The sequence below is a fragment of the Zalophus californianus genome, chromosome 12 (assembly GCF_009762305.2).
Source record: "Zalophus californianus isolate mZalCal1 chromosome 12, mZalCal1.pri.v2, whole genome shotgun sequence".
NCBI lineage: Eukaryota > Metazoa > Chordata > Mammalia > Carnivora > Otariidae > Zalophus > Zalophus californianus.
In genome coordinates this window covers 21,039,180-21,054,444 of record NC_045606.1, presented here as the reverse complement: position 1 = coordinate 21,054,444, position 15,265 = coordinate 21,039,180, and the positions used below count along the sequence as shown (strand labels likewise).

General features: G+C 37.1%; 1 protein-coding gene across 1 annotated transcript in view; it reads right to left on the bottom strand.

Moving 5' to 3' along the window:
- Window positions 1-15,265, bottom strand: part of FBXL13 (F-box and leucine rich repeat protein 13) — a 248,449-nt gene that overhangs the window by 18,297 nt on the left and 214,887 nt on the right. Inside the window, exon 18 of the mRNA XM_027573273.2 lies at window positions 11,657-11,740. Within this exon, the coding sequence (XP_027429074.2) occupies window positions 11,657-11,740 (84 nt within the window). The remainder of the gene's footprint in view (window positions 1-11,656; window positions 11,741-15,265) is intronic.

Sequence of the window (15,265 nt, the reverse complement as noted above, 5' to 3'; positions counted from 1 at the left end):
TGGGTGCTCAGTGGCCTCCTCCAGGGGCTTCTATGGGACAAAAAGGGCATAGAAAAATTATTTAAGCTATAATAATCAGCCTGAAAGAGTTGATAGGCTCCTTTTGCACAGCCAGCCACTCCAATTGTTCTCTTTCTCATTCTTTCCCAAGAAAATGGCAACTCAGAACTTTTACTCCAAGGACAAAGTCATGCTGTCCTCTTGTGAATTCTTCCATTTAAAGATCTCTAGGAAATAATGAGTTCATGAGCCATCAGTGCTGCTTTGATTTCCCATTTGGGGGCATAATGGAATAAGAGATGATGTAATCAAGGGAGGTTACTGGTTTAGCAGAAAACTTAGAGGGCCTGAAGTTGTGTCAGGGTGACCTTGAGGAAGTTACTCAACCTCAAGTTTCCTCACCTATAAGAGAATGAAAACAACTGTCTCACAAGCTTACTGGAAGATGAAAAGAAATTGTGTACTCCAAAAGCACTTGACAGACATAACACTGTTGACAAATGCTGGCTTTTGTCTCTCAGGAGTGGAACCGGAGAGGTCCTGGAACAGGACCATTAAGACCCAGGAATATACCCTCACAACATCTTCCACATGTTGAAGGCTTTGGGATGAGGAAATATCATGTGCAAAATTTAACTGAAGTTAATAGAGAGGGTAATTAGAAGTCATAACATGGAAAAATCATAACTCCTGTGAGACATGCCACAGGTACTCAGTTCATGTCATGTGAGGCATGATAAGCAAAGCCCAGGCACATGGCATGAAAGAGAGATCAAAAACAGATTGGCCACTTGGATTTAAGAAACAAAAGGAGCATAAACTCATACCCTTGTGGAAAAGTGGGATTTTGATGTTTATTTTTCCTGTCTTTTTTGTTTGCCTTTAGACAATCTGACCGGTTTTATTTAACTTTTTGCAAGTTTCATCATGCGCAGGATAAATTAGTATTCTAGGGGCAGCTTAAAGGTTGGGAGAGGCCTCCAAAGGATTATCTTCCTTTTGACACATTCTCTTATAGTTCTTTTCTCTGGATGCTCAACATGAAAATAACAGATGTGTGCATTCATTTAGCAAGTCTATCTGCTTCAATTGTCCAAAAATAGTTCTCCCCGGTGGGAGTGGGCAAGAAGCCAGGACTGGTGTTGGGTATTCTCAGTTCAGCTATTTATCAGCCGAAGAAACATGTCACCCATGACTCCAGTATCCCTTGGAACCTTACAGACTGTGAGAAAATGACAAGCTGTCAAACGCCACATCCTTTGAAGTCTGGTAAATTTCTAATTCTATTGAATTGGGAACATACTAAGGTGAGGAGCAACAGGAAATACTGAGCTTATTTCTTTTGCTTACAGCCTTTGAAGAGAGAATAATGCCTAGGTATCTTGGTAAGAGTTTGTCTGTGACTCTCAGTAATTCTAAGTGCCTCAGGTCTCTTAAAGGTATGCTGTTCTATTATAAGTTCTAGGAGACCAATCTTGGCATGGATAGCCATGAAACACAGATTTCTGTAACAAAACTCTTCCTTATTCTAGATTTTGTGGGAGTTTCTTTCTCCACAAGGTACCAGATACTTTCTTCTTAATTCTACCATAGGAATTCCTTGGTTTCCTCTCCCCAAACCCTGTAAAATGATTCTGAACCTGGGACCTTCTGGGATGTTTATCACCAAGAGTTTAGTCAATTATTTCCTAACAGTAACCTAGAATACTGGATGAGGTAAAGAATTCTCCTGAGCAGTATGGCCAAAAGATAGTGTCCAAATGTCTGGATGCCCCATCTCCCATACAGAAGATTTCAGCACATCCACTGCATCAAAGGCCAAAGATTAAGGCCATTTTGGAAAGGGATCCTCTGTTTGTTGCTTCCCTCGCAACCAAGAACATAACTGTATCCCTGGAGAAGAGGTGGAGTTATTGAAATCTCATACTTTGACAATTTTTGAATGATTTAATCTTAGAAACCAAACAGAAATCAATGTTGGTTTTTTTAAAAAAATTGTTGCTATGTGGAGCCAACACATCTAATTCATCTTTGGCATTATAAGTCGGTATGCATCAAAGGCCACTGGAACCACTCAACTACCAAGGGGGTAGAGTCTATCAACTGATGAGAATGATTGATGAAAATCTTGCACAAACAACATTTTGTAGCTAGTCAAAAAGCTTAGTGATTCAAAATAAGAGTTTGAAATCAGAAAAGAGTCTCTGGAGAGTAATCTGCTGCTTGTTCCTTGGGCAAGAATGAATCAAACATGAATGTTAGGTCAAGACGTGAATCCAGTTCTTCTTACAGTTTAGAAAGACATGTCCAGAAAAGGCTGCCAATGGGCCATTCTTGAGGCGGAGGACTCAGAAATGTTGCTGAATGAGGTGGGTACTCATAGGCCGTTCTGACTTGAGTATCCATGTTGGCTACATGGTAGCTGTGAGGGTTTCAGTTCTCTCGCACAGGTAGTACAGGGTACAGGACTGAGAACCCTGAGCCCCCACTTGGACTCAGCCTGGAGCAGCCTCACATCTACAGAACCACTTGACTTACTGAAAAGTCCCGGATCGGGCTAAAAACCAAGTGAACAGTAATGGATCTCGGTCTGCTGTTCTCCCCGCTGTAAAGTAGCTCATGACTTAACCTGTACAGCTACCCTTCCCGGCCCCTTATTCCTTGATCCCTCTTTTCTTACTTCTCTATTTATAAATCAAGATAAATCTGTTATTAAAGTAAAGTTCAAATAAAAAGAAGTTTGTAACACAAGAGAACAAATGAAAGAGGTTAAAGGTTAAAACAGAAAAGATTAAAGGAGAAAAGGAACTTGTTATCTCAAGTGTCCACGCTGTTAGGTCAAGATTAGAGATCTCAGAAGAGAAGGGATTATAAGAGAAGAACGAGGGCAGTGTTTGTTCTAGCATCTCTACTGCTGCTTATGCCCCATAAACAAAAATTGTCAAATACTTTTGTGATCATCAGGGAACATGATGTTAACCTAGGCGACAGCTAGGCTCTTCAGATTCATCAGTGGGGCCATTTGGGGGATGTCCGTGAAGAATATATGCAACAATTAGGCAGAGAAGACACAAGAGAGTCAATAAAGCCGAACCACTACCACATGCCTCTTATTTTTCTTATGTAGTTATAAATACCACCTGCTGCATTCTGGTCGTGGGGCTTTAAAACACAAATATCTACCTCTATTAGAGTTTTTTTATATATATATAATAAAAGATAAGAGGAGGCCATGTCTGGGTTTGAAGAACAGTGATAATATCTAAATCTGAATCGTTCCTTCCTCTCAAAACCATAAAATCTGTAGAAGGAACAAGCAAAACTACACAGTACTCATACATTCCTCCTTGCGAGGAGACAGAGAACACTACAACCTTCAAATTACTAAGTAGTAAAAACAGAAATGAATTCCCACAGAGCTCCCTTCGCCCGCCTGTAGCCACCACAAGCCTCTGGAATGAGAGAGTAGGAAAGGGGACTCTGTTCTAAGAGCAAGAAGGGCAAAGAGAGCTTAAAGGAAGCACTCACAAGAAGAGAAAGTGTAACAATGAATGCCAGAATACCGAACAGGACGTGGTAGTTCATAGCCCTCGTTACATGACTGAGCTATGGGAAAGAGCTCGAAAAGGAGGGTACCACAAATCTCCCAGACAGCCAGATGCGTGGATGTCATCCTTAACCGTGTCTTCGCCCTCCTCCCTGTCCAAACTATCAACAGTTCCATGGATTTTACTACGTCAGTGGTCTCCAGCCCATTCCTTTCTCTCCAGCCTCACTGATACTGTTCTTGTCAGGCTGCCTCTCTCTCTCCCCTGGACTATAATAAAAACCTCTTCACTTACATTCCTTCTATAAATCTTGATAGCTGCCCTCTCTCCCCATTGTCCTTCAGTCTAACTCCTACACTTCTTCTTAAAGTGATTTTCCAATAGATAAGCTTTCTCTGGTATTCCCATGCTGGATTAAGTACCTCAACTGAACCTTCCCATAGGTTTCTTTATCACAGTATAATAGCCAGAATTCGCACTCTGGAATTAGACTTCATACCCCAGCTCAGGTGTTTACTCATTTCATGACTTAGAGCAAGATTCTTAACTTCTTTGAACCTCAATTTCTTTATCTGTAAAATGGAGTTAAAAGTATTCCCTACCTCATAAGCTACCTAATTAATACACGGGAAATACTTAGAACAGTGCCTGGCACGTAGCAGGTGCTAAATTAATGTTAGCTAACAATCACCACATGGCGTTGGATTTTTCTGTTTATAAGTCTGCCTATTTGAATAGACCTAGTCTCATCATTTAAAAAAATATTTCAGAGTGATTTTTGCTTTCAAAAAAATGAATAGATTATCTCAGCGTCCTCTACATTGAAAGTCCAGCCCAGATGTTTTTAGTTCAACCACTGAGCAAAGATTTTACAGAATAAATCTGAATGGGATAGCTTGAGTATTATCTTACATGAAGACATGGAGTTATTCATCTAAGTTGAACTTAATCATTTAAGTTTTCGCCAACTCGGTGATTGCAAGTAATATCCTAGTGCTGTACTACGGAAGCTTGAGTATCTTTATGAATGGACACGATCAAAGTACCGGAACTCTGGTGCAAACACAGGACCCATCTGTATGAGCAGAGCCAGCTCACCAGGCTGCACATTGCAGGGAGCTCAAAGAGAGCAAGCTCACGACAACCAAGGTGCAGTGCTCACTAGCAATGGCTGCCTAACCTGCCCAGCTCACAGATAGCTCTCTGATCTTGGCTCTGGAGCCCTCCAGTTCCTGACTTCATTCCTGGGTTCTCAAGATCTGATTCAAGCCTAAGTTACATTTATCATCCCTTTTTTTTTTAAAGATTTTATTTATTTATTTGAGAGAGAGAATGAGAGACAGCATGAGAGGGAGGAGGGTCAGAGGGAGAAGCAGACTCCCCGCTGAGCAGGGAGCCCGATGCGGGACTCGATCCCAGAACTCCAGGATCATGACCTGAGCTGAAGGCAGTTGCTTAACCAACTGAGCCATCCAGGCGCCCTATCATCCCTTTTGGATACTACTGATTCAGCCAGCATCCATGGATCCAGAAGTCATGTTGTGGACTTCCATTTTCCAGTCTGTATGAGAGTTTGGAACTTATCACTTCTATTCTCAAAAGAAGAAAAAAAGGTGAGTGAACTGAAAATCAACAACTCTTCTTAGATCTGTCAGATAATTGAGGTCACAAAGCAAACCACCACTGTGAAAACTGGAGAGACGGGTGAATACAGAGAATCAGGGCTTACTAGGAGCAGAAGCCTGTGGCTGGAGCCAGTATCAACCAGAACATTTAAAGGGTAATTGACTAACAACCAGAGACTGAAAGTGAATTAGTTTGAAAGAAAAATTCCTGGGGCCTCACATTAGCTGAGATCCCATACTTTGATGAATTTTGCCTCCAAGAGACCCACTAAGTTATCAGGGTAAAGATCAGAGAAAAATCCCCTCATGCTTCCTGCCAGGAGAAGGGGAAAATAATCATTCTGAAATACCTCCAGAGCATCTGTTCTCACTAACAAAAGCCTGATCTCAAGGGAAACTGTTCCACCAGAACCTAACCAACATGGGTTTTATGAAAGTCAATCCAACAAGGGGTGAGGGAAATACCCAACTCCAGCCCCTCTAACCTTCTTGTCTTACCTAAGTGAAGCAGAGGCAGGGAGAGGGGTTGGAAGCACTTGTAAAGACCACAGTCCTGGGATACAGGCCCTTTAAAAGACTGAGACCTGATCATATGACTGTAGAATGAATCTCCCCCGACAACACACCTAACTACCACACAAATAGGGTTCCCGTATAATAACACCTTAACAAAAGGATTAGAAATCATACAAAATATGCTCTCAGGTTACAGTGGAATTAAACTAGAAATCACAAAGACAGCTAGAAAATCCTAAAATATTTAGAGATTGAACAACACACTTCTAAATAAATATGGGTCAAAGAAGTCTCAAAAGAAATTTTATGCATGTTAGAAAATATGTTTAGTATCATAATCCCGGTGAAAAACAAGGATCCATTTTCTTTCAACTGGTTTGTTCTCTTGTACTATTTTCAAGAAAATAGCAATTTTATTTATGTAGTGTTCTTGATTTTTTAGATGCTTTTACATAAATAAATTTATTTAGTCAGTTATATTTAAGTGCTTCTGAAAAATGCTTTGATTCATTCATGGGGTAAAAATTAATAAACTATTTCTTCCAAGAGCATATTCTAAACTATCTCAGCATTAGGGCAGTTTGGCCATTGAGATTACCTGTTTTCTGACTATGTTTAACTAAGGTAAATAAATTATCAAACCATTATACTAAATATGTTCATTTTTTATTTACTAGTATATATTAGTTTCTTCCTCATTAAATAGAATAATAATCATAAAACAGGTAATATTGATCATGCACTCTGTGTCAGGAACCATGCTAAGTATTCAGATGTTTTATATCATTCAATCCTCACAAAAGGAAGACTGTTTTATTATACCCATTTTTATAAGTGAAGAATCCAAGGCCTGGAGAAGGAAACCAACTTGCCCAAAGTCATACAACTTCATAGACAAAAATTGTAAAATTCTGACTCTAGAGCAGACCTTGGCAAACTGCCAAATTTTTACTTGCAGGCCAAATCTGATTGGTCACCTGTTTTTGTATGGCCTTCACTCTAAGAATAGCTTTTACGTTTTTAAATGTTGAAATAGTCTAAGAATAATATCTCATGATATGTGAAAATTATATGAAATTCAAGTTTCATTGTCCACAAAGTTTTATTGGGACACAACCACTGTCATTTATTTATGTACCTTCTATAGCTGTTTTTCACTCCACACCAGCAAAGTTGAGCAGTTGTGACGGAAACTGTATGGCCTACAAAGCCTACAATGGAAGCCCTTAGATCTGTCAGATAATTGAGGGCTATCTGGCCCTTACAGGAGAATGTTATAGAAAAGTAACAAGAAAAGATGACTCCTATTTTAGAGTGCTAGTTCCTGCCTGCCTCACAATTATAGCCACTATAGGAGCAATGAATTGTTAAGATGCTAAGTGAATTGCATAAGATTATGTGGCCATGTAAGAGGCAGAATCAGGATAAAAATTAGGACTTAGGATTGCTAGGCCAACATTCCCAATATTATATCATTGCCTTTGTTATCAAAGAGCTAATCTCCATACTTTTGTAAAAAAAAAAAAAGATCCTTTTAATTTATACGGATATTTAATTTTTAAAATAAAAATATAAACAAAAAGATCATTCTTTAACAGACTAATCTTTATGATTTGCTTTGAATACTGATCACTATTTATTTGGTCTTAGCCTAAAAATATATATAATCTTGTAGCATCTCTATATACAATTTGGGTATAATAAATATACAGAGACATTGACATATGTGTATAATCTAACATACACTAAAATCACATTTAATGTACACATATATACTAGACACATAGATGTACACATATTCACATGTAAACATGCAATCTAATATATGCTAAAACTTATACACATTTAATTTGCACACATATACTATACACACGTATACATTGACATACATATTTATGTGTAAATACATACAAACACACACTTTTCACTGCATACACACATGTAAGTCCTTGTGGTAAGTCATAACTTGATTTTCCCCTCTCCAATGCCCTTTCTTTTTTTTTTAAAGATTTTATTTATTTATTTGAGAGAGAGAGAGAATGAGAAATAGCACGAGAGGGAAGAGGGTCAGAGGGAGAAGCAGACTCCCTGATGAGCAGGGAGCCTGATGTGGGACTTGATCCCAGGACTCCAGGATCATGACCTGAGCCGAAGGCAGTCGCTTAACCAACTAAGCCACCCAGGCGCCCTCCAATGTCCTTTCTTAATCAACCAGCTCAACATACCAACACTGAAATAATAAAAAAAATTTTGTCCAGCTGCAAATGACCCACATAAAGAAAAATACATACATTCGTATGTATGACTATTACAGTAATGTATTTATAGCATACTTAATTCCCAAAAAAGGGAATGAGAAATATAAACTAGATAACCAAATAATTGCATTTATTCCGTTGGTTTTATCCAAACAAGACAGAACTTCCATTTTATCTGTATTGCAACATCCCAACTAAACCAATTCTTTTGCCAAACTTGACAGTTTGTTATTTAAGTGCATAAACTGATCAAGGAAAAGGTTTCTTGATAAATGCTCTGTTATGACTGTATCAAACATCTTTTCCAAAATGTGTGTGCCTTTCAAGAGTACCAAATAATTTTAGTTTAACATGATCGTTGAATGTCTAATGTTCTCAGAAAAAAATACCAATGTTGGAAGAAGTAATTAAAACCAGATCCTAAGTCAGTACATCTGAGACTCCAGACACTTAATCTGCATGTGCTGTGGTTTCCAGTAAAACACTAAAATGAGGTAATTTTTTATTCTTATTATGGTCATGACTCTTGCAAAACCTAACCAGGGTAAAAATGTTTATCTCATTTTTTTCTTAAATCATCATGCTGAATATAAGTTTCAATGTCTTGTGCTAAAAACAGAATCTCCTATATTTACCTTTGAGAAGTAACAAGAAAGTGAATTCCTGATAAATTACAGATAATCTAAATATCTCAATGCAATCACCTTATTTGACTCCCTTCTCTTTTGTAAGTCAAAATAAGAAATTGTGAAAATGGTTTATGTGTCATTTTCTCCTCTCACCTTCCTTGTCTCATCTCTTTTTGGACTTAACAATTGGGCTGGAGGAGGCATAGAGGAGAAAGATTATCATATGCCTAGAAGTGTGAACCTGGGAACCTTAGAAAGGTAAAACTGGTTAACAGCCACCACACACACACACACACACACACACACACACACACACACACACACACACACACACACCACAAAAGCAGGGAGGAGAAAATGAGACGATGAGAAAGAGAAAAAGAACTTGAATAGAATAGCTGATCTTGTGTAACTAATAATTAAATAATATTATAATTCCCATGCTCCTCTATTCCCCATTTTTATTTTCTCTTTTAAATCACTGAAAAAAATATCAGTTTTTATTTTTTTATTTTTTTATTTTTTTTAAGATTTTATTTATTTATTCATGAGAGACAGAGAGAGAGAGAGAGGCAGAGGGAGAAGCAGGCTCCCAAGGAGCAGGGAGCCCGATGCGGGACTCAATCCCAGGACCCTGGGATCATGACCTGAGCCGAAGGCAGACGCCCAACCATCTGAGCCACCCAGGCGCCCAAAAATATCAGTTTTTAAAAGATTACATTTTTTTCACTCATCTGTATGAATGTGTAATTAGCATATGGAAAAATGCTTTTATCTAAAATCTAAGAGCACCTGGAACCCATAAAGTCAAAGAGAAATGACAGAAAGCACTCCTAATACTTAACCTCATATTTTGATCAGTACTTTCTCATCCCAAGAAATGTTTTAAAAATTAGTTAGTCAGTGGTGTATATTAAGAGGCCATGTCATCACTGTGGTAGGTTTCAGTCCTTCTTAATGATTTGTGGTTAATGGTCAAATGTAATTGATCACCATATAAGAACTATAACCCAATATTAGAATTATTAACATTTAACTGTTTATTTTAATAACTTTTGTTCTATCACCTTGTCAAAGACCTTTTGAAAGCCTGACTAGATCATATTCATGGATAAAGTTTTATGTAAATGTATGTTTAACTTTTAAATGAACTGCAGTAGGTAAATCGTTGTTTAACCTTAGAAGAACATTTTAGCTTTTCTCCTAGTAGATTTCAGGCATCTAAATGTTTTATAACCCCTTTTGGTATTGTAGAGTTAAAATCTTGTCCTATATGGAAGTTGTTAGTCCTCTCTGGAATTTTTGCTTTGAAGGATACTATTTCTTCTTTTAAACTCTTTTTTTTTTTTTAAAGATTTTATTTATTTATTTTACAGGGAGAGACACAGCGAGAGAGGGAACACAAGCAGGGGAGTGAGAGAGGGAGAAGCAGGCTCCCCACTGAGCAGGGAGCCTGATGCGGGGCTCGATCCCAGGACCCTGGGATCATGACCTGAGCCGAAGGCAGACGCTTAACGACTGAGCCACCCAGGTGCCCCTTTAAAACTCTGTATACAATTGAATACACTACTAGACAGATTCCTTGGGGACTTGTTAGAACCTTAGTACCCAGAATCTATAGGTGGGAGAAAATGACATTGCTTTACACCAGTGCCTCTTAAAAGAGATTTCTTTCTTTTTTTTTTTTTTAAAAGAGATTTCTTAATCTCTTACATTTTTTTTCCTTACATACCACTAATTGCCCAGATATAACAAAGTACAGCAAAAGTAATTTGAAAACAATTTTTTTCCACTAAGCCATGTTGTCAATCAACCATTTAGAATAGCAATTCTCCATTTCCACTCTTTATTTCCATAAAACTGTAGTTAGATTGGCTTACTGAGGAAGGTACAGGACTTTGGACAGTCATTAAGCTCTCTCCGCCTTGATTTCCTCCCCTGTAAAATTGGGGAGTTGGTTTAGATGGTTCTAGGATTCCATCAGCTGCACAACTCTAGAATTCTGTGCTAAAGTCTAGAGCACCATTTGACCCAGCATCCTCTATAGCTCACCATTTATATAATATTTTAACACTCTTCTATGAGTCATGTTCCTGTAATGTCCATTTCAAATGCACAGAAGAGAGCTTCAAGTTTGTGGTGCTCTGTAGAATTCTCAGCTATCAACTTGCGTTATCTTTCCACTTGTGGAATAAATCCTTTTATCTCAGTAAGAATTTCTGTAAAAAGATTTTTTTTCCTAGGTTAGCCCTGAGTTTTTATAAGTGGTTGGGGTTTTCAACTCTCAGGACACATTAAATGGAGCTTCCAGTGTCTTCAGTTTGCACATTCCTAGGTTACAGGTTCTCTTTAACAATGTTACTTTCTATGATTTACTAACAGGTTAGCAGATGTTGTCCTGGTTCAATACATGTATGGACCTATGACTGTGGTTTTTCTTCTTTTAACAGCACATTGAGATGCTTAATGTTGTAATAAACATTACATTGAGGCTTGCTCACAATAGCTATTTTATGGCTTCTAGCACATCCCTCAAGACTTGATCTAGGAAATTTGCCTTTGTCCTGAGCTCTTAAAGTACCAGTTGAGCACATAATCACTTATCCTATCCAATTACTTAGCTCATGCTTTCTGTTATGGTAAAATATACTACCCTGTGTTTGAGTATCTGAAGTTCGTAATTGTTAAGTACCTGGTATAATTTTTCAAACTCTCCCAATTTTCATGGTTAGATTATATAACATTTTTATCTACAGAATATTTTCTTTATATGAGAAGACTTTTACCACATTGCATTTCATTATTCTCCAAGTAAAATGTCTACCTACCTTATTTATCCCATGAGTCTAACATTGGGATGGGAGAGTAGATAGGAAAAATGAGAAAACAAATTCTCTTAGTCACCTTAAGCTGTGGAGGCCTGTCTAAAGTCTAGGAATTTATTTTGTCTTAACCAAGATCACATACGAGTTATTACATTTCCAATCCACTTATTTTTTTCTACTGTGACTACAAAGTTTATTCAGTTTGTGCTTAATTTTTAATCATAATTCTTTAATAGAGGACCTTAATTATCTTACCTGAATTCCGACATCGGTGATTTTATAACACTCAGATAGAGAAAGTTCCTTTAATTTTTTATGTCTGGAAAGTATCATCAAACCCTAAAAATATGTAATATAAAGATCACTTTGTGATTATAATTTATTACAGACAATATATTTCTAATAAATAACCATTTATGTAAACTAAAAAAATAGCTTCTATCTTATATTTCTTTACACTTAAATTATAAAATCACTTTGGTTAGGCAACATTATTAAATAAAATTTCAGGTTTTCTCTAATGTTTTGTAAAAAGTATGACAGAATCCTCCTGAGGCAAGGGAAAGAAGAGCAAAAATAAACTATCAGGAATACATCAAAATAAACAGCTTCACAGCAAAGAAAACAACCAACAAAACTAAAAGGCAACCTACTGAATGGGAGAAGATATTTGCAAATGACTTGGCCAATAAAGGGTTAATATCCAAAAGATATAAAGAACTTATACAACTCAACACCTAAAAGATGAATAATCCAATTTAAAAATGGGCAGAAGACATGAACAATATTTCTCCAAAGAAGACATCCAGATGGCCAACAGACACATGGAAAGATGCTCACCATCACTCATCATCAGGGAAATGCAAATCAGCACTACAATGAGATATCACCTCACACCTGTCAAAATGGCTACAATCAAAAACATAAGAAACAACAAGTGTTGGTGAGGATGCGGAGAAAAAGGAATCCTCTTGCCCTGTTGATGGGAATACAAACTGGTGCAGTCACTGTGGAAAACAGCATGGAGGTTGCTCAAAAAGTTAAAAATAGGACTGCCCTATGATCCAGCAATTGCAGTACTGGGTATTTATCCAAAGAATACAAAAACACTAATTAGGGATACATGCATTCGTATATATATAGTGGCATTATTTACAATAGCCAAATAATGGAAGCAGCCTGTCCATCGATAAATGGATGGATAAAGAAGATATATATATATATATTTACTATATATATATAATATATATATAATAAAAAAGAATGGAATCTTGCTATTTGCAACACGATGAATGGATCTAGAGAGTATAATGCTAAGCAAAATAAGTCAGTCAGAGAAAGACAAATACTATATGGTATCACTCATATGTAGAATTTACGAAACAAACAAGCAGGGGCGCCTGGGTGGCTCAGTCAGTTAAGCAGCTGCCTTCGGCTGTGGTCATGATCCTGGGGTCCTGGGATGGAGCCCCATGTTGGGCTCCCTGCTCAGCGGGGAGTCTGCTTCTCTCCCTTCCTCAGCCTCTCCTCCCCGCTTGTATTCTCCCTCTCTCTCTCTCAAATAAATAAATAAAATCTTAAATAAAAAAAGAAAGAAAGAAAGAAAAAAGCAAAGGAAAAAAAAGGGAGAGAAACCAAGAAACAGACTTTAACTATAGAAAACACACTGATTACCGGAGGGTAGGTGGGGGATGGGTGAAATCGGTGATAGGATTTAGAAGTGCACTTGTGATGAGCACTGGGTGATGTATGGAATTGTTGAATCACTATAATGTACACCTGAAACTAATATAAAACTGTATGTTAACTATACTGGAATTCAAATTTTTAAAAATAGAAATACAAAAAAAGAGGGCATTGGCTACTTTTTCATTTCTCCTCCTCCTACCCCAGAATTTAGCACAGGAAGAAGAAAAAAAAAAAGTGTGACAGAATCCCAGAGCCAGAAAATTCCTTATCTTGTTTCCTGTGCCCAGGTACATATAATCTGAATCAATATAAACAAATCTTAAAGACCTCTAAACTTAAAACTTTATTTTGAAGACAGTTCATGTGGCTAATTAATCTATTTGTTAGTAAATTTTTATTTATGCCTAACCTAAAAATCTGAAATCTTTAGCTCATTTTATTATGCTTAAGTGCTTAGAAAGGGAACAAATCTTTATATAAAAGCCCACAGACATATAATCATTCATTAATAGCCCACTTTTTCTGTTTAAAAGCTTTGTTTCTTTTTATTTAAAAAAATGCACTTTTTAGTTCTTAAATTTTTTCATATGTGGTTCTGCTGCTCCATTTCTCAGTACTTTCCCCACTAAACTGGGGGAACTGACTAATATACCTTATAGATGTCATTCTTCTGTCTTTGCATTCAGGATCACTTTTATTACACTTCCTATGAGGTGGACAAGAGCAATTGCCTCTCTTCTATGGTCTCAGAGCTGCCAGGCAGGGAAAATATCAGAAATGGTACATTGGTTTGTCCTTTTAAAATTTTATTTGTAGGACTGGTTTACATTTATTGGTCTTAAATACAGCATTTGGACAATTGAAAATGGGTTATGAAAATATTATATCCTGTTTTCTTCACTGATGCATTTATTAGGTCTTTTTATTAAAAAAAAAAAAAATCCAGGTCAAGGAAAGAAGTGCTTGACAATTTACTTAATTGAAGCCACAGGTTAAATTGCAATTTCTAATTTCATTTAACGGTTTGGTACACCATCCAAAAATAAAATCACTCCATTCATTTTAAAAATTTTAGGAACACATTATGTTTTCTGCCTCCTTGTTTCAAAACAAAAAATTACTAAGCCCTCTGGAGCCAGCTCATGTGGTCTAGGTTCCAGATGTGGATGCTATTTTATTCATGTTAGAAGAATTGGAGTTTAGATATTCCCCCAACAGAAACCAAATTGTTTAAACAAAAATAATAAGAGATGCAAGGCTTGTCTCATTGCCCTATACCTGATAATCTCTAAGTGTGTTTTATTAGCCTATGGGGAATTTGTCCTATGAAACTATCTCTGGAGTTTTCACCCTTTTCTTTTTTTTTTTTTTACTTTTATGTAGTCAAGTTAGAATTTTTTTTAAGATATTTATTTATTTATTGCAATTGGAGAGAGGGGCAGAAGGAGATGGAGAGAGAGAATCTCTAGTAGATTCCACACTGAGCACAGAACCCAACTCAGCGCTTGATCCCACAACCCTAAGATCATGACCTGAGCCGAAATCAGCACTCGACTCGGATGCTCAACAGCCTGAGCCGCCGAGGCTCCCTGACACACCAAGTCTTCTATATTCTCCCCTTGGGTAGTCCCCTAGCAGTACTCCCAGCCTCTAGGGCTATACAAGGTTTTAAGGGAGGTGGAGTTGCAGAGATATACTTGTCTTGTGGGTACCCACTCAGGCTTCTGTTTTAAGTTCCTTTAATAAAGCATTTCTCATTAAGTTGGACTTGGCCTTTTTCTCCTGTCTTAGGCTCCTTCTGACTCCTACCTCCCCTTCACAGAATAGTTTTCTACAGATAAGGTGTTTATTTTCTCTCTGGCTTCTTTCAAGATTTTTTTCATTTTTTTTTTTTTTTTTTTTGAGTTTGAATATGATATACCTAGATGTAGATTTTTTGGCGTTTATTTTGCTTGGTTTTCTCTGAGCTTACTGCATCTGTGGTTTGGTGTCTGTCATTAATTTTGGAAAAAGCCATTATTACTTCAAATATTTCTTCTGCTTCATTCTCTTTCTCTTTTCCTTCTGGTATTCCAACTAGTGTATATTACATCTTTCGAAATTGCCCCACAGATTTTTCCTGTTCTTTTTTTTTTTTTTTTCATTCTGTTTTTTCTTTGCATTTCAGTTTGGGAA